Consider the following 21160-nt stretch of genomic DNA (forward strand, 5'->3'; position numbering starts at 1 on the left):
AGCAGCCAATGTTCCTACCCTGGGACCTCTCTGGTGCAGGGCTAACTGGCAGCCATTGCTGTTTGCTCTGCCATGGTGATTCCCTGAGAACCCGCCCCACCCAATTTACAACCCCAACAAAGCTGTGCCCAGCGGCTTTTGCATATGAATGGCCTGTCCTTTCTCAGCCTAAAACCTGTCAAACAGGCAGCAGCTGGGTCAGGTAGCCCCAAAGCAATCAATCCAGCAGCAGCAGCCTGCCTTGCTACACAGCTGGGCCTTGTCTGGGAACTTCCAAACCCCATACAAAGAGGAGGAATCTGCAGATCTCTCTGTAGCTCCTGCTGGGCGGTCCCAGGCAATGGCTGACTTTGCACCTCCTTGGAGATCCAAGAGCCAGTGTACCCAGTGGTCAGTGTGAGACCATACCAGAATACAACTCTTCACATCCATAAGCGACACAGTCAAGGGGCAGACTCAGTGAGCACCAAAGCCCCACTGAAGCAAGCCCTGCCCCACAAGGGTGTCTCCTGAACAGCAGCTCTTCCATTGTAGACACAGCTGGTCCTCACAGCCAATTGGCCTGGAGATCAATTCCTCCCAGTGATACCAACAGCAATCAGACTTAACTATAACAAGACTGTGCAAACAGCCCACAAAGGGGTGCACCACAAGTGTCCACCTAAGGTGACAGGGGAGACTGAGTCACTGGGCCCTAGAGGACACCTACCACACAAGGCCAATCTATCAACTCAAGGAGACTCAGCAGCTACCCAATACATAGAAACAAACACAGGGAAGCAGCCAAAATGCGGAAACAAAGAAACATGTGACAAATGAAAGAAATAGATGAAAGCAAAATACTGGATATAGAGTTCAAAACCACAGTTATAAGGTTACTCAAGAATCTTCTAGAAACCTCCGAGGAACTTACGGAGACCTTCAAGGATCTTAGTGAGAATGCCCAAAAAAATGGAAAAGGACCAGTCAGAAATTAAGCATACACTGACTGAAATAAAGAATGACATACAGGATTCAAGAGTAGACTAGAGGATCCCAAGAATCAAGTCAAAGATTTGAAATACAAGAAAGCAAAATACACCCAACTGGAAGAGCAAAAAGAAAAAAGAATCCAAAAATACGAAGATAGTGTAAGGAGCCTCGGGGACAACTTCAAGCATATCAACATCCGAATTATGGGGATGACAGAAGAAGAGAGAGAGCAAGATATTGAAAACCTATTTGAAGAAATGATGACAGAAAACTTCCCCTACCTGGTTAAAGAAATAGACTTACAAGTCCAGGAAGCACAGAGAACCCCAAACAAGAGGAATCCAAAGAGAACCACACCAAGACACATCATAATTAAAATGCCAAGGGCAAAAGACAAAAGAGAGAATCTTAAAAGCAGCAAGAGAAAAACAATTAGTTACCTACAAGGGAGTACCCATACGACTGTCAGCTGATTTCTCAACAGAAACTATGCAGACCAGAAGGGCGTGGCAAGAAATACACAAAGTGATGAATAGCAAGAACCTACAACCAAGATTCCTCTACCCAGCAAAGCTATCATTTAGAATTGAAGGTCAGATAAAGAGCTTCACAGACAAGAAAAAGCTAAAGGAGTTCATCACCACCAAACCAGTATTGTATGAAATGCTGAAAGGTATTTAAGAAGACGAAGAAGAAGAAAAAGGTAAAGATAAAAAATTATGAACAACAAAGTGACAACAAATACATGTCTATCAACAAGTGAATCTAAAAATCAAATGAATAAAAAAATCTGATGAACAGAACAAACGTAAATGTAATAGAATCAGGGGCATAGAAAGGGAGCGGGCTGACAAGTCTCGATGGGAAGAGGGTGTGGGGGGTGCGGGAAGAAATTGGACAAAGAGCTTACACCTATAAACAAGGATAGTGGGGAGGGGCAAGAACCTGGGGGGGGGGGGGGAGGGTGAGAACTAGGTGGATGGGAACTATGGGGGGAAAAAAGAGGAACATCTGTAATAATCTGAACAATAAAGATTTAACCCTTTTCGGTCCAACGTCCAGGCTGACTCAACAGACCAGGCGCTAGGAGCAGGTCCAACATGGAGCTGAGGTCGACACCGCAAACCGCTGCGATTATATGCATTGTTAGTAAGTTCAACAGTCAATCCCATCAATTAATTTGGACCAGACTGTTTGAATTCCAAAAATAAAATTATACCACAAAGGGTTAAAAAAACAAAATTATTGCCCTAGCTGCTTTTGCTCAGTGGATAGTGCGTCAGCCTGCGAACTGAAGGGTCCCAGGTTCAATTCCGGTCAAGGACACATGCCCGGAGTTGCGGGCTCGATCCCCAGTACGAGGCATGAAGAAGGCAGCCAATCAATGATTCTCTCTCACCGTTGATGTTTCTATCTCTCTCTCCCTCTCCTCTCTGAAATCAATCCTATATAATAAAAGGGTAATATGCAAATTAACTCTCACTCCACCACAAAGATGGCGGCACCCATAGCCCAGTCCTCTCAGCCCAGCCGGAGATCCCCAGTCCCGGCGAGGCAGCTGCTGAGAGCAGGCAGCGTGAGTGACCCGGCGGAATGCTTGCTTCGTCGCCACCACAACGAGACAAGCGTTCCGCGCCCGGCTGCAGACGGGCCTCTGGCCAGGCCAGGGCGCAAAACGCTTGTCTAAGAAGAGAAGGAACCGGTGAGCTGAGCAGAGTTGAGTGGCCCCTGACTCCCGGGCAAGGTCAAGTCCGGGCAGCCAGGGGGTGGAGGGGATGAAGGATAGTGTGACAGGAGGGGATGGTGGCAGAGGCACAGGGGTGAAAGCCGGCCAAGAAAGAAGAAGGAAGCCCTTTATCGATGTTCCAGAGAACAGGGAGGAAAGTCGTTTGCATTTCCCAGCCACAGATGGGCCTCTGGCCAGGCCAGGGCGCGGAACGCTTGGTCGTCACCCTGGGCAGCATGCACGGAGCGGTGAGGCCCCACAGAGAGCTACTGGCGCACGAATTCATGCGCAGGGCTACTAGTAAAAATATATTTAAAAATTTAATAAATAAAATAAGTTAAAAATGTTTATTTGGTCTTTTCCACAACTTATTTCTACTTGAAGGTACATAAAAATCTTAATAGAAAGTAGATTATTCAAGACTTCCTGAACTATATGCAGAATATTTACTCTTAAAAAATATAAAAAAGGAAAATAGGAAATTTACTTTTAGCTATGTATTTAAAACTTGGGCAGGGGAGAATGGAACAGGTCTCAAGAGCTACAGCTACTTACTTAAGATCAGTTAATCCAATACAGGGAATGGAAGGGAATACATTTCAAATGTAATCAAATGTGATCAACTAAATTACAAGTATTTTTCAGAACACTATACAAACACAGATTTTTAAATAGCACATAATTGGACTAAAAAAAGCAAACTCTCTAAAAACAGGACTTTTTCTTTCCTACATACTGTTTCTGAAAAGATAATTAAGGTGACTGTCAGGTAAAATAGGTAAATTTGGTCATTGGAGTTACACATTATTTCATGATATAAAATTCTAGTGATTATCTTCTCTTTTGTAAGATCAACTAATGAAAACCTTAATTGAAATCTTGTTCTCATAATAATTCCAATAGATTTTAAAGTATTTAGAGATAAAAGATTTCTATTTTTATGGGAAGTGCTTAGAAATTTGGTTTTAAATATTACTAATTATATGACTAGTAATAGTAAATCATTTCACTCCTTTTTTGTGTGTGTCTTAGTTGCTTCATCTATAAAATGCAGACAGACAAGTTAATCTCCAGCTAGAAGCACTATGTCATTTGAAAATGTACAGCTAACATTACAACATATTTTTAATTTAAAATATAAAGAATCCTCTCTTCAAATTGGAAATGTATAGGAAATAAGGTTTAACTATATCATCTTGACTGGTAAACTTATTCAAAAGATTGTGAAACACTGGATTAAATGTTCTTCATAGCTCTAAATTCTATAATTACATTATTTTCCTTTACTCTAATAGATGATTGTACCTTACCTTTCTCAATATAATTCTTAGGGGCCCATGCAGGATCCCCATCTGCATATGGGTCATTATACTGAACTACTGCAGCCTCCTCATCTTCATAATCCACTGGAGGTGGTGGCGGCGGAGGTGGAGAGTCATCAAACATGGGAATGTCATCTGGTGGAGGTGGTGGTGGAGGAGTTGGACTATCAGCAACTAGAAAAAATTCAGATAATTAATTTGAATAAAAAAACGAGACTAAATGGAAATTCATAAATTAAAAGAATTTAAGAAAGCTCTAATTCATATAAAGCATGCACTATAATAAAACATGCAAGATTAGAAATAAAAGCTTGGTGTGTTAAAGCTTCCACTATTCAAGAAAAATTTTGCTATAATAAAATGAGCTAAAAATAAAGGTATTAGGAAGTACTACAAATTAATGGATGCAGGTTAGGAGACTATCTCTTTACATAAAGATTATAGGAGTAAAGAAGTTTCCTTAATTCCAAGGCTCAGGTCTAAACAACTGTCACTCTTTAATTAATTTAAGTCCTTAAATAAGCCTTATGTCACCTTTATCATTTGGACTACAGTAAACATTATGAATAATATTACATTAATGGTTTGATAGCTATTCATTGTGAATATTCATGTCTCTGATTTTAGATTAAATATCTTTAGTTGCCCAGAAATAAGTTTCCAGTGGATAGATATTTATTTTGTTTGTTTTAAGGGAGAAAGAAAAGTCGGTGGTATTAGGTATGCTTCTATGTATATGTTTTCTATTCTTTCATGTAAATTTTAACAAGAAAAAATTAAATTAAAAAATCCCCAACTAGTAGAAAATGTCTTAGAGTATTTTTTAACATGTTTGTACTCATAATCAACTTTTTAAATGTAGAAAGCAAGCTAAGATTTTTGCCTTATTGCTAGTAAAACATAACATAGATGAGGGGAGGACAAGATCCTAAAGATCTATTCTAAGAATACATCCAAACAAAGATTTTAAAAGTAAAGTTTTGTGGTAATAATTAAAAAAAAATACACAGAAAGTACCTTATATCATGCAAAACAATAAAACCAACTCACACCTCCAATTCTAGATGGTTGTAGTATGTGCGTGTAATTTAAATAATCAAAAGTATAAATGGTAAAATGTAGAGGCTAGAACTGTGTTCACTGAACTATTATGACACCAGGTAACAAATGCTCCCAACATTAAGGAATTCAAAACTGGAACACAACTAATTCTTAATTTAAATTTCTTATGCACACATTTCTTTAAAAGTTAAAGACATGAAAATGTTTTGATACAAATTAACACAGGAATTATATAATAGCTACAGGGAAGAAATTCAGAATACCAATATACTAACTTAAATGCCAATTTCTAAGGCTATTTTTATATGATCAAAAAAGTCATAATCTATCTTAATACAGGTTTTAAAGTTTACTCCACCCTATTTGGAATAAAGTGCTGAGAATATAACAAGGGCTCAAGATTTAAAACATGTGCAGATTTAATAGCCCCATTTCCACTTCAATGCTGTGAATTTCTATTTTATCCTGTTGAGGAATGAAAAAGGCTACTAGAAAATAAGCCTTGTGCGATAACGCTCATTCTGTTATGTTTATAACTTATTTTTCCACTGAATGCTTGGATCTATTTTACTTTTGCCCACAAATAACCCTTAAATCTTTCTATTACTATTGTGGGAGGCAACCAATCAATGTGTCTCTCTTACATAGATGTTTCCTTTCTCTCTCTCTCCCCTTCTCCTCCCCCTTCCATTCCACTCTCTAACGATCAAGGGAAAAAATATCCTCAGGTGAGGACTGAATTTAAATAAACAAATAAATAAATTTAAGATACTGATGATACAGTTTCTCACCAATCTTCCTAGCATGCTTTCAAAGAAAACAGATGACAAATAAAGTTGGGCATTCTGCAGCACAAGGACAATGACTGGCTCAAGTTCATCTGTTTGGTGGAAGAACTAAACTAGTACCATGGGCCTCTTTAGCAAAGGCCAGGCATACCTAGAATAATGCACATTAATTCTGAATTTCTATTTAAAGTTACCAAAGAGCTTCGGTCACACTAAATGGAAGTTCATTATGGTTATTTTTAAATAGTTTCTAAAAATTCTTGGCTGTAAGGCAGTTCAAAAAGTTTAACTGGCTTCATTTTTAAACTCTTACAGCATTAAAGACCAGCAATTTACTCTTATTCACTTATTATTAAAAATAAGATTCACTTATTTATATATATTTAAACACAGATTTCAAAGTTGATTTGCACTCAGAAATTTCAATATTTTGAAACTACAATGTTTTATAAAATATCCATTAAATCATACATTTCTTACAGGTAAGGACTCTGTCTTAAACTATTTGTATTCTTCCCAAAGACTAACACATAACACTAAATCCACAAATATTTGACTGGAGGAATGGAGGAAATAGGTAGAATAACACAAAAGGGTCAGCACAAGCTGAACAATGAAATTTGCCACAATGTATTATCTTAGAAGACTAGTTGATCAAATGGGTTACACATTTGTTCACAACATTCTGAGATTTATTTGGATGGTGATGGTCCCAAATAAAGTAAATTACTACTTGACCACCTTACCATCTTAATCTCAATAGCTATTTTGGCCTAATAAAATTTGTGATAGTGGTATTCTTCATTTTGTCAAGTAACATTCACTATGATCCTGTGACTATGATTACACATCTTCCAAAACCTTAAAATAATCAGCAATATAAACTATCTACCCTAATTAAATCCCTATATTTAAAAGAATTTTCAAAACTCCCTGACCTTCCTTCAAAGAAGCCCTAAAAAAAAGATGACAGATTTGTATATTCATAAATAATCCTCATGGGCCTGCATGTAGCTAGCCAAAACATGAAGAGGGCTCTATAATGACAATCACTCAAATGAATACATATCGTGAATGTAATTTACTTATTCCTGCATATTCATTCTTATTCTAACAATGAATCTTTATATAGATTAAAAATTACTCATGTATCAAAATCTAAGGAAAGCTACAAAGTCTCCAAAATATTTTTTGTAACTAAAGAAAAAAACAACAGTCCTGTCCCAATTATGTAATAAACAAAATCTCACAAAACAATCTATAGATGAATTTGAATGCCAAATGTCTTCTAATTCTTATAATAATTATTGGAAGCTAGTAGTTTCCTTTGTGTTTGATTATACTTTCCTTAAGAATCTGCAAAGATCAGATTTCATGTTTTAGATCATATGAATACATAAGAAAGTTGCAATTTTGAAATTTATATAGGTCAGTAATCATGCACACAAGAGAAAAAACTAAAGATCGTGCTCTTCAGTTTCAATAACATAGCTGCACCTATTTTCAGATAAGATTAGCTTCTCAGTAAAAGTAAGGAAAATGATGACTCATCAGCCATGCATGCTATAAGGAGACAGCCTCTACCCTTTGACAGCTCAGTTTTTCCAAACTTACTGTTTTCCTGCACCCTGGCCACGAAGCCTGTGAGAGGTATCTGTGGAGTCAACTGAGGCATAGGGGGAGGGGGTGGAGCAATAGAAACTGATAGCAACAACACAGTATGGGGGAAGTAAAACAGGTAAAGGAAAGAAAAGGAAACAAAAAGCAGAAGTCAGTTACAAGGACCACAAACATAAGTATGCAAAGAACAGTTTGCAAATGAAACAAAACAAAACAAAAACAAAACAAAAACCTGCAGAACCTTCAAGTTGATTACACACTAGAAAATCTAAAGCTGAGTTGTGTTTAGCCAATTGGTTAATTTTATTGAAAAAAAATACTTCTAACTTAATCCTAATTATATTGTTTGGGAGAGATTTAAATTTACCCTCACATTCACTTTCATGCAATGAAAACCTCAAGTTCTAAGAAAAGACTTTAGCCCTAGCTGGTTTTGCTCAGTGGATAGAGCATCGGCCTGCGGACTGAAGGGTCCCTGGTTCGATTCCAGTTGAGGGCACATGCCCGGGTTGCCGGCTCCATCCCCAGTAGGGGGCGTGCAGGAGGCAGCCAATCAATGATTCTCATCATTGTTTCTCTCTCTCCCTCTCCCTTCCTATCTGAAATCAATAAAAAATATACTTTTTTAAAAAGACTAAAAAAAAAGTTAACAGTGAAATACTGATAGCAGTTTCTAGGATATTGTATCTTTGCCATATTTCTATAACCTAACAGGCTGTTCTAGCTTTAGGGTAATGTTGTATATTAGAAACCAAATGTGCTATGAAACAGCTGTTTAGATCATATATAAGTAACTATATCAATCACAGTTTTCCTTTAAAAAATTATTTTATATATAAATTTACACATAGCTCTCCAGGAAAAACCCTTGTTTGTAAAATAAGGTTATATTACCCTTTAAGTTGACGTTTTTATTTTTATTTTTTTTAAATATATTTTATTGATTTTTTACAGAGAGGAAGGGAGAGAGATAGAGAGTTAGAAACATCGATGAGAGAGAAACATCGATCAGCTGCCTCCTGCACATCTCCTACTGGGGATGTGCCCGCAACCCAGGTACATGCCCTTGATCGGAATCGAACCTGGGACCTTTCAGTCCACAGGCCGACGCTCTATCCACTGAGCCAAACCGGTTTCGGCAAGTTGACGTTTTTAAAGACATTACTCCTAAATTTACTATATCCCATGCTGTTTGCTGAGTTTCAAAGAATAAAATATCTCTCAAAAGTGACCTTCTTTCTTTTTATCACTGTTCTGATAAAGAAAATCTGGTCTAATAATACTTTAAAATAGGCAATTATTTGCATTTAGGTAATTTCTAACAAATCATTAGCAGCTGGAAAAATATTCCAACTTCTTTCTAGAGAGGACATAATTTACAAGAAATAAATACCAAATGTTCATGTGGGCAGCAAATGTATTAAAAATTAGCAAACTAAAAGGAAATATACATACTTTTACCATTTTGTCTCATAACAAGACAGTAATTGCCAAAGATTGCTCAAAAAGGTCAATAGGAATGGATAACAAAACTCAGTTTACTGGTAGTCACAACAAGTGACACTAAATTGACAGAGAAAAACAATTCATTGGTTCCCAAAGATCATGTAATCAAAAAGTTACTTCAATTAATTCAAGTTAAAAATTTTGTTGGTGAGTGTAAAAATTTGAGAGGTTCAGTGTTTAAAGAAGCAATAATTTAAAGCAATTAATATTCATTGTGTGGCTAAACTAGCATTTAATTCACTGACTTGGCCTTGTTCCATCTGATACTTTGTATATAGAAGGCTCTTCAATGAATAAAATGTTATAGTTTTTTATTTTTAAAAACTCCCACATATTTTTCAGGTGTTTTACTTTTTTCTAGAAACAACCCTTAGTAACTAGCCATGCTGGTTAGTATGTCAAGAAAAAGAAAAGCTTTGCTGTGAAGATACTAATAATTACCATCACATTTAGAAAGAAGAGGAAATATGCACATCAAAACACTAAAAACATTCACATCTACTATTACAACACCAACAGTAATTCAGACTAAAGGATGATTAATTTGACAAGACATAATAATATCTTTAAAATTTGAAGCTAAACTTACTTTACAATATCCAAAAGATAGACATTCAGTAATAAAAATGTCTTGTCTGCAAATAACCCACCCAAGTACTGCTAAATAAAACTACACAAACGTGTATTATGTGAAGTCACCAAAAACTCTATTTGCAGAGTAAATTTAAATGTCCAACTGAGGAAAAGAAAAAAATAAACATAAAGATAGGATCTAAAAGTGCAGTGTAAAATGAAAGAAGTTTATAAAACTAGTGAGGTTAATAATCAGATAATCTGTAGAATATTCAGACGCTAGGTACCTTTCACTACCAAAGGAGACCAGGGAAACTATAAGGTAAAATTCTAACTGATAAAGTTTTTTAGCGTTTAGATGAAAATGTTAGTCTAGAAAAAAAACTATAAATTTTAGGATTACCTATGAATTCTGACATTTTTGCTAAAGTGGTCTTCAATTCATATGAGAATTTTTTTTGCTATAATACAATTAATCTTTAACTCTAAAAATTAAACAAACAAAAAAAACACCAATAATGTAACTTTCCCCAGCTCTGCTTTAAAATACATGTTCAGGCTCTAGCTGGTTTGGCTCCATGGATAGAGTGTTGCCTGTGGACTGAAGGGTCCCGGGTCTGATTCCGGTCAAGGGCACATGCCTGGGTTGCAGGCTCGATCCCCATTAGGGGGTGTGCAGGAGGTAGCTGATCAATGATTCTCTCTCATTATTGAGGTTTCTATCTTTCCCTCTCCTTCCTCTCTGAAATCAATAAAAAAATATTTTTTAAAAAACATGTTCAGAACATGCACTATAAATAAAAAGAACTTAAACCAACTTCCTATGTTAACATGGAGTATTCAGTGTTTTTTAATTTTCTTTTAATACTTTTTTATTCTTATATTACAGTTGACATACAATATTAAATGAGTTTTAGGTTTACAACCACATTAGATATTTATATAACTTATGAAGTTATCACCCCAATAAATCTAGTACCCATCTAACACCATATATAGTTATTACAATATTATTGACTATATTCTCTATCTGCTTCACATCCCCCCATGACTATTCTGTAACTACCGATTTTACTCAGTGTTTTCTCAACAATAAAACATGCAGTTCTAGAAAGTAGTTACAAAAGCTTATAGGGAAAGTGTGTTTCAGTCTAGTCCCAGTGATCACCCTTCGAGCCAATAACAAATACTGGACAATAGGCTCATTTCAGATCTGTTTTTCCTTTTTGGATTAAGCATCTTGATATGGAAAGTGAAATTAATAACCACCACAAGCAATTCAAACTTCCTGACATTATATGCCCAAACGGTTTTCTAATCTTATCAGCTTTTAAACATTGACTGCAGTTAGTGTTGAGATGTGCAATTCAAGGTGAAGAAGAAGAAACTTTTTAAAAATCCTCCCCACTGTTAACTTATTCAGAGACATAATAAGCAAACATCACTAACTTTTTTAAATGGTTTTGAATTCATTTCAGTATAGTTTAGGAAGCTTAAAAGTGATAGCCAGCAATTTTATGTTATTTTAAAGAAAAATAGTCACAATGTTTTAAATTCTTTTGTTATTGAACAGCCTCAAATATGCCAATAAAAATAAATTCAATTTAATTAATTTCAGTTTTTCTTCTCTAGTTCTATTTATAGTAATAAAAATATCATTTTAAAGCATCAGTTAAATTTTAGTATAAAGTACAGTAAACCTGAATTATTTGAGCGAAAGTGGTAAATTATTTTTTAAATAGTATGATTGAAGAAACAACTAAATAAATATAAAGTGGCATGGTTTCAATTGTTGTCTATCACTAGCAAAATAACAATTTCAAATAATTTCCCTCTAAAGGAGCTCAATGGTGCTGTACGCCTGCAAAGCACAAGCTTACTTGAATTCTGAGAATAAAGTGGACCTCCATTAACATGAGGCTGAGCAGAAAATTGAGCAGTCACAGAGGGAGTTCGTCTGTATCCACCAGAAGATGTCGAGGAAGTGGTAGAGTTGTGTCGAGAAATCTGCCTGGTCATTGTGCCATACTGGGAACCAGGAGCTGAGCCCGGGGCCGCTGAAAAGCATTAGTCAAAGGCAACCAACAAAGAATTTGAGCACTGCATATCACCTCCAATAGCAGAACAAAGAGAGGGAGACTCACAGTAAGAAGTATTTATTAGTTTTAAGGCCCACAGCAAAAATAAAGAGAAAAGTAAAGATAAAACACAAATAGCTCCATCTCTGAAGAAGGAAAAACAGATAGTGGGGAAGCTGCAAAAGTAAATAAAGTTACATTCTTAAGCCATTTAATTTAGCATAATCCCAAATATTTTGCTAATATTATGTATAAATTTTTACTGTATTATTTTAGAACACACAGATTTTATATGTAAATTGTGTCTCTCTAACAAAATAAGTACCAAAGGATAGTCTGAAGTGGAAAGCGTCAGCTTTTAAATGTGAATGCATTAATATTTGATTTACAAACTTCTTCCTTTCCATTGCCAAATCTTCAAAAAAACTGTGTAAGATTCTATCCAGCCAAATCCAGGTTTAATTATAAAATTTAAAGAGTTCAGCATATTTTCCACAGATTGTACTAAAATTTGAATGTTTATTGTATCAGCAGTTATCAATACATATTATAGTAAAATCATTTTTAAGAGAAGTACAACTTCTAGTTTCAAAGCTCTTATAGAAATCCATTCTCTTTCTCCATACTTGGAGGTCTTTTTCTCCATACTATACTCAAATCAATCTTTTGTATAAAATTATCATGCATATCTAAACTTACTAAAGTATTAATAATGCTTAATATTTTATTCAGTCATCTTGACCAACATTTCAAAAGTTTAATACTTAAAAGGTTAATAAAGTTCAAAGCCTCTAAAGTTAACTATACTTTCCAAAGGTTACTTTGGGATTAACAGTATTATTTTTTTGCCTGACCTAAACATCTAACCATGACTATGTAAAAAAAACAGCATCCTAGTTTATTTTCATTCAGTTGTCTAATTTAACCTCCCCTAGAGGTGATAAAAATTATTAGATAAAACTGTTCAGCAGAGGTTGTTCATTAAAAGTGCTAATATTTAACATTTTGGAACTCCCAAGCCATAGGCAGTCACTAATTATTTGAATCATCCACATGGTCATTTTCAAAACAGAAACACATTTTTAAAATAATAGTCGATTTAAAAGCTTTTCATGAGTAACCCTGGACAGCTAGGTTTTCTAGAAAGCTAAGAAGTAAGCCTAAAGCTACTTTTAATACAATTCTCACTATAATGATTTTTATATTTCTCTACCTGTATAAAAATGTATGAAATCCAAGTTGTTTTTCTTGGTGATTTAAAACCCAAAACCAACTTATTCAGCAGTTCCAAACTATGCCTATTTTAAAATCTATTTTAATATTTTATTATAAAATAAACCATAATACGAAAGGGTGTGTGTGTGTGTGTGTGTGTGTGTTATATAAATTATACATATACATAAATGCAAACGGTTATATGCTAATGTTATATAATATTTGTAATGATTATATATAACTATTTTATAAATACATATATAATTTTTTTTAATAAAATAAGATAAATACCCTGCTTCAAGAAATAGAATATTACTAGTATCACTGGAGTTTCCTGTATGCCCCCTCTGGATCCACAACTCCAAAAGGGTATGTGTTGCCGAAACCGGTTTGGCTCAGTGGATAGGGCATCGGCCTGCGGACTGAAGGGTCCCGGGTTCGATTCCGGTCGGGGGCATGTACCTGGGTTGCAGGCACATCCCCAGTAGGAGATGTGCAGGAGGCGGCTGATCGATGTTTCTCTCTCATCGATGTTTCTGACTCTCTATCTCTCTCCCTTCCTCTCTGTAAAAAATCAATAAAATATATTTTAAAAAAAACAAAAAAACAAAAAAACAAAAAAAAAACAAAAGGGTATGTGTTAAACATTCTATTTCTTTACTATATATAGCTTAAAAAAAATCTCAGATATAGAATCTTAAACAATATACAGATATTTTGCAAATTTATAAATATTTATAATAAAACAATTATGTATTCTGTTGGCTTGCTCTTTTCCTTTGATATTTTTTAAAATTCACCCATGTTGATAAGTATATCAATATATTAACTCTTATAGCTACATTCACATGTAAACATCCCACAATTTATCCATTCTATTACTAGACATTTTGGTTACATCCAGAGTTTTGCTATTCTTAATATTGCTACTATGAGCATTCCTAAATATGGTTCTTGAATTTTTCTAGAACAGTGGTTCTCAAACTTGAGCACTGATCAGAATTGCACCCTGAAAGCTTGTTATAATACAGATTGCTGGGCTCCAGTCCTCAGAGTTTCTGACTAAGTAAGTCTACATGGGACCTGAAAATTCACATTTCTAACAAATTTCCCCAGTGATGATGCTGTTATTCTGGGTGTCACACTCTGAAAGCCACTGCTCTAGGACAGTGGTTTTAAACTTCATGGTCTTAGGCTTCATTCTTTAAAATTAGCCCTAATTGGTTTGGCTCAGTGGATAGAGCGTCGGCCTGTGGATTGAAGGGTCCCAGGTTCGATTCCGGTCACCGGCATATACCTTGGCTGCGGGCACATCCCCAGTAGGGGGTGTGCAGGAGGCAGCTGATAGATGTTTCTCTCTCATCGATGTTTCTAGCTCTCTATCCCTCTCCCTTCCTCTCTGTAAAAAAAAAACAACAAACAATAAAATATATTTTTAAAAAATAAATAAATAAAAAATAAAATAAAATTAAAGAACCTCAAAAAGCTTGGTTGTGGTGGGTTATAATAAAAGTAATAGAAATTAAAACTGATATATCTTTAAACACATGAATACACAAATACACATTCCGTTAGCTGTCAAAGTAATGATTTTATCATATGTTATCTAGCCTCTGGAAAAGTCCACAGTACCAGAATGAGAATGAAAAAGGCAAATAAATCTTATGAATATAGTTCTGACCTCAAAAACTCCATGAAAGAATCTTGGCAACTCTCAGAAGTTCCATAATCATATTTTGAGAACCAATACTCTAGAGTAAATATGAAATGAAATTGATAAATCTAAGGTAAAAACCCGTTCAACTTGACTAGCTAACAAACTACTTTCCCCAGTGAGTGTATCAACTAATAAATTCTGACCAGCAATGTACTTTTTCTTGTTACTGCACATCGTCACCAACATTTGGTACTAGGGGACTTATTCATTTTTAACTACCTGGTAGATAAGAAACAGTATGTCACTGTGGTTTTAATTTTCATTTTCTTGATTATCAATCAGGTTGAGGGAATTTTTTTTTCATACAAACTTTCTGTAAACAGTTTCTATTGGGATCTTCATATTACCTCCTGTTGCCCCTTTTCCTTTGAGTACAAGTGCAAATGTTTTGAAAGATGCTACTAGATGGCTTTATTTCACAATATGAAACATAGCTCTCATTATTTGAAACACGTCATTATACATTTCTACCCAGATTACTGATAATGTGTATTTCTAGGCCTATTGGTTTTATATGGAGTCTATATATGGAATTCCTTATATGCTCTATCTAGTCACCCTCAAATTGGGAACAATTTAAATGTATTTTACTGAAAAAAAAATGTTTCATGGCATCCTCAGATGCCTTAAGTACTGGACTATATCAGTATTTTTCAAATTGTGATTCACAGGAAAGTATCGAGCACCCTATCCCATACATCTATTTCTTTTCATTTTTCTTCCTCCTGTCCTCCACCTTCACTCTAGTACTTTGACTGTTGTATATACCAGGGAGTTCCAAATAAAGTTTCATTTTTTAAAGATTACATTACTAATTTAAAAAATGGTTTTGAACAATCACTGCTATAATTTCTCTAGAAAAATCTAAACAAACAACAAATACAAACCACATAAATTGGATATAAGCTAAGCATAGAAACATTTTATATTACAGAGAGTTATTTTATATTTGTTTTGTATGTAACTTCAGAGGCCTTTCACCAGAAGAAATTAGTGCAAATTAGATTTAACACTTTAACCTTTGCATTACCACTTATAACCTAATAACTTTAAAGGCTAGTAGTCTAACAGAGGAGTTTGTTATGAATTATGCAGAGTTAAGTTAAATCGCTCCAATGGCTGTGCAGTCTCACCTAGCACAGTGCTCACTGGGAGAAGAGGTGGGCTGGAGCTCCAGGAGGAGGAGGGACAGAAACGTTTTCTAATAAGATAGTTTATAATGCAGGTCAGAGTACAAGAAAGAGAACTAAACATTCTGAAACAGTAAGAAAGTAAAATGTTTGGGTAAGAAGAAAAAAAGAGAGACACACACTCCCATATGTAAAGCATATTCAAATAAATAAGAATTTTCCTACAAAGTCTTCATTTCATCGACTAAAAAATCAAGGGACTAATTTAATGCTTTGCAATAATTTCTTAAACATTTATGTAATCTAAAAAGTAAAAGAACTTTTCCTTTTTTAATCCCATTTATTACTCATGGTATTTTACTGAAATAAGTATGTTGAATATCATACATAAATATAGTAAAGTCACAAAATAAATTAACACAAGTTGAGATACTAGCCTAAAAGGCAACATCAAAACTTACTGATACATAATTCACAATATAGTCACTAATCCTTTGGTTGGAGAAACAAGAATATTAGCTTTTTCTTCAAATAATAAACTTTCTTGACTATGCCCACGGCAACTCTTTTTAAAGCAGAATGGCCAAAAAGTTATTTAATAAAGCTGTCCAATATGCTTTATATGTAAGAAGAAAAAGCTGGTAAAACAGACAACAAAACACACTTAAGATTGTGTAAAAACTAATCCAAAAATGTTCTTAAATTTGTTGTGTTTATGTTCTAGCAATAATCACACAAATAAATAATTTGATCTAATATAACTAAATTATTTCAGGCTTCCATAACCAAGCTCATAAGTACTACCACATATTAAAATAGATTAATAAATAATATACCTGATCCAATAGTGGGTGGTGAAGGTGTAGGCACGGCAATGGGAATGCCAATACTGCTGCTTCCACTGTTCTCTCGACTTCCACTTCCCCCACTACTTCCACTGGAAAGAAAAGAAAAAATAGTGAAAAAAGGAATTCTAGTGATTTAACTGCCCAAAATAATAATAATCAATTCAAAGCCACTAACTACTCCCTTTTATGATATACTAGAGGCTCGGTGCACAAATTCATGCACGGCTGGGGTCCCTAGGCCTGACCGGCAATCAGGGCCGATAGGGACTGTGCCCATTGGGGCCAGGTGGATCAGGGCCTGCCAGGGGAGGGACCACAGGAGGCTGGCCGCTGGCCCCAAGGTGGGAGCCAGCCCTGGGCGCCCCTGGGAAAGGGGCCACGCCCACCACCACCCACCCCCAGTTCCCCATCCCAGTCCAGGGCCTGAAGGGAGAGGAGACAACAGTTGCCAGGCCAGGTGCGGAAGGAACGGATGCCGCCGATGCCACCGTTATCGGCACCCCGCCACCGCACGGTTCCCTGACTGGCCCCCTTGCCGCCACACCACCACCATAGCAGGCCGGTGGCCCCCAAGGAAGGGAGAGGATGGGAGTGAGACAAACCCTTGTGTCGAGGGTTGACTTTCAATAGATTGCAGTGAAGGAGCTGCTCTGCTATGTATGAAACCCTGACCCAGAAGCAGGTAGTTTAGGAATGGTTTAGCACCAGGGGCCGATGGGGGCCAGCTGGCGGGGGAGGGAGGGAGGACGGGAGGTACTGCAGGAGGTTGGCTAGCCAGGGGGAGGGTACCACGGGTGGTTGGCTATGGGAGCGCACTGACCACCAGGGGGCAGCCAGTGCATGTCATAGCGACTCATCATCCGGTTGTTCCGGTCATTCAGTCGTAATGGTTGCTTAGGCTTTTATATATATAGATATGTAAAAAAAATTTTAGAAACTGTTCAATACAAAATTTTGTTGTTAATCCTCACCCAAGGATATTCTTTCCACTGATTTTTATAAAGAGTAGAAGAGAGGGAGGGAGAGAGGAGAAAGAGGAGGGAGGGAAAAGGGGAAGGAAAGACAGGGGAGGGGCAAGAGAGAGAGATGTGAAAGAGATAATGATTGGTTGCCTCCCACACTCACCTTGAATAGGGCCTGGAATTGAGCCTGCAACCCAGGTACATGCCCTTGACTGGAAATCGAACCCAAGACCCTTCACTATGTGGACTGACATTCTAACCACTGTGATTCTTGTGTTTCACTCTACTCAATCTATTCGAAACCAATATAACCTTAACATAGTACTCAGAACTATCAGAAGAGATCATCGTATTGAGAAATGAAAATCTTATATACAATAAGCCAACAAGGATTTATTTAAAACCTGCTATGAATAGTAGTAAATAAGGCAGACATGAACCATGGTGTCATGGAGCTCACAGTAAAGAATGAAAAAATAGACATTAAAAAACAGTGTGAAAGCCTGGCTGATTTGGTTCAGTGGTTGAGCATCGACCTATGAACCAGGAGTTCAAATTCTGATTCCCGGTCAGCGCAAATACCCAGGTTGCGGGCTCAATCTCTGGTAGTGGGCGTGCAGGAAGCAGCCAATCAATGTATCTCTCTCATCATTGATGTTTCTATCTCTCTCTTCCTCTCCCTGAAATCAATTGAAAAATAAACAAACAGTGTGACAGATGCCACAAAAGAAAATGAACAAGATGCTGCTCTGGCCGATATAGCTCAGTTGGCTGGGTGTCATCCTGTACACCAAAGGGTTGCCAGTTGGATTCTGGGTCAGGGCACATGCCTGGGTTTCAGGCTCAATCCCCAGAAGGCGGTGTGCAGGAGGCAGCTGATTGATATTTCACCTCCCTCTCCCTCTCTTTCTAAAAAAGAAATCAATAAACTATTCTTTTTTAAAAAATGTACAGATGCTATGGGAATTAAAAGTTTAACCAATTTTAGTCTGGAAATAGTATAAAAATCTCTCATCTCAAAGAATGGTGCTAAAATAGAGTATTTTCTGGAAAATGAGCAAAACAACAAAAAAGGCAGCAGTGAGGTTTCAGTGTGAGGCATTCTAGAATAGTCATTACTGTTCAACTTTAACCAATTCCCTACTTTTCGAATTCCTATAGATTTACTATCCCTTTAGGTATAAGACCTCACACTATATAATCATTTTTAGTAAGCAATGTGTGTATGTACATGTATGCAAATGTACATATGTGCATTTGTAGTCTTAGGCTCCGTATTATATTTTAAAACCAACATCATTCGCCTAATAGGCCCCCAAAAAAATCAACAGGGCAGACTTGTACTGCCTAGATAAAAAATGTTTTTCTCCAATGTGATCATTCTATAATTACATCAGTACATGTTAATGAAAGAAAAACAAAGAAAGCATTTCTATTACAAAAATAGCTTCAATGTGAAGAACTCCCTTAACTCCAAGCCAGGTACACTGCTTTGTAACACCAATACATCACAGACATGAATATTTCCCCACTAATTATTCTCTTCTACAATTACTGGCTTTTTTCTAACATGGGGGTTGGCAAATTACAGCACATAAGCCAAACCTGACTCATGATCTGATTTTTATGACCTATGAGCTAAGAACGTTTTTTACATTTTTCAGTAGCTGAAAAAAAAATCAAAAGACGAATATAACACATTAAAATTACATGAAAGGCAGATTTCACTACAATATATAAAATATTATTGGAATGCATGCTCACTCGAACATTTACATGCTATCCATGACTGCATTCATACTACAATGGGGAGCTATGTAACTGTAATGGAGACAAATCCCAGAAATATTGACAATCTGGCCCTTTATAAAAGTTTGTTGATCCCTGTTTTAACAGAATGCGCTTCTGAAAAAAAACTATATCATATTGGTATATCCCTCGCATCTAATGAAGTAACTCTTAAAAACTGGTTGCTTAATATAACTAAACGATAGAGAAAAACCATGTTTTAATATAAATTCAATAACAAACATAAAAAAGAACACTTGTGGTACTCACTGAACTTGACCTGATATAGTAACTGCATATACCAATGTAAACGTTTATTTACTAACAGCAGCAATAACAACAAATGTCAATTACACAGAATCTAAGAGCCAGATACCCTCTTTAGTTGAAACCCAAAAAAATGATTCTGCTAAGTTTTTTAAATTATTATTACTGATTTCAGAGAGGAAGGGAGAGGGAGAGAGACAGAAACATCAATGACGAGAGAGAACTATTGATTGGCTGCCTCCCGCATGCCCCACAATGGGAACTGAACCCCCAACCCAGGGATGTGCCCCAAACAGGAATCGAACCGCAATCTCCTGGTTCATAGGTCAACGCTCAACCACTGAGCCATGCTGGCTGGGCAATTCTGCTAAGTTTTACCTCTAATACACCAACCCAAAAGTCAAGGTAAGGAGAGGTTCTTCCCCAAGTTAAGTGGGAGGTAAAATTAAAGAATAAAATAAAGTAAACTATACAATGTATCTGTCTGGCTTTATAAAGTGCCCAAAAATGGAGTGGCTACTTCTGGGGGGAGAAGGTAGAGGTGATAGTTAGGAAAGGGTCTAAGGGGGACTTTTGAATTGTTGGTAATGTTCCATTTTCTGACTTGGGTGATGGTTACACCAATGTTTTCAAATTGTCTTAACCCATTAAGTTACATACTTAATAATACTTTTCTAAATTTATGTTATGTTCCCAAACCAAGTTTTTAAAAACCCACTGGGCAGTTGATTTCTAGAAATTTTAAAAAACAGTAGATACAATAACATATTCTAGAGCAGTGATCGCCAACCTGCTCCAAAGGTTTCCTTAAACCAGCAGTCACCAACCTTTCGGACTTCACGGACCACCGGTTGGCAACCGCTGCTCTAGAGTATACCAACTCTATTAATTCTTTCTCGGATCTAAGCTAGGTCTTCCTTTTTCCAACCTCTTAAAGCTTAAATCACATTGTATAATTCCTGATATTTAACCTATTATCCCAAAATACAGAATGCCCTCGAAAAATGTACACACATTTTGAATAATATTAATTCCAAAAGGTTAAATCTGAAAAGAAATAAACATCAATGGAGCTATCAGCTGTTAAGTTTGTATACATTTTCATTGTTTTGGGACACCCTATTCTTAAGAGCAGTTACCTTAACCTTTTTTAAAAGACTGTTTTAAAAAACATTCGTTAGCTTATGTCCAAATACATATCTGTACCTCTGTCAAAAGGAAGAAATAGTAGCGATCTGCTTATAGTATAAATATATATTTAAAAATCTAAAAAAAACCAGAAGCTATAACAGAAACTTATACAATATTATTACCTCAACTTTTATACTCTGTGTTAACAGTATAGTACTTTACTCAGCAACTGTATAGGGTTTGTGACCAGTTAATAATCCCAACTTGCAAATGGTCAAAGGCTCAACCTGAAGGATTACCTGTGTGTCCTCGGTCTCTGGTTTAAAGAAGCTGTCCTGCCTGGGCTATGCTGACTTCCAAGCCTAGCCGGACTGGTCATGTAGTCATTAGGAACTGTTGGAGGTTTAACAGGTTCCAGGGTTTTATAAGGCGTATTCCGTCTAAAGAAGTGTCAA

General features: G+C 36.2%; 1 protein-coding gene across 9 annotated transcripts in view; it reads right to left on the reverse strand.

The window, feature by feature from the left end:
- The window catches only part of ABI1 (abl interactor 1), a 78610-nt gene that overhangs the window by 2878 nt on the left and 54572 nt on the right, over positions 1 to 21160 (reverse strand). For 4 of the 9 annotated variants that reach the window (XM_023763885.1, XM_023763884.1, XM_023763888.1 and 1 more), the window contains 5 exons: positions 21005 to 21145; positions 16546 to 16646; positions 11450 to 11626; positions 7485 to 7571; positions 4009 to 4194 (listed from right to left, as the gene is read on the reverse strand). In XM_023763885.1, the coding sequence (XP_023619653.1) occupies positions 4009 to 4194; positions 7485 to 7571; positions 11450 to 11626; positions 16546 to 16646; positions 21005 to 21145 (692 nt within the window). The remainder of the gene's footprint in view (positions 1 to 4008; positions 4195 to 7484; positions 7572 to 11449; positions 11627 to 16545; positions 16647 to 21004; positions 21146 to 21160) is intronic. The other 5 variants (XM_023763886.1, XM_023763887.1, XM_023763891.1 and 2 more) reach the window with 3 other exon arrangements.

This window comes from Myotis lucifugus, unplaced genomic scaffold (assembly GCF_000147115.1).
Source record: "Myotis lucifugus unplaced genomic scaffold, Myoluc2.0 scaffold_306, whole genome shotgun sequence".
Lineage (NCBI taxonomy): Eukaryota > Metazoa > Chordata > Mammalia > Chiroptera > Vespertilionidae > Myotis > Myotis lucifugus.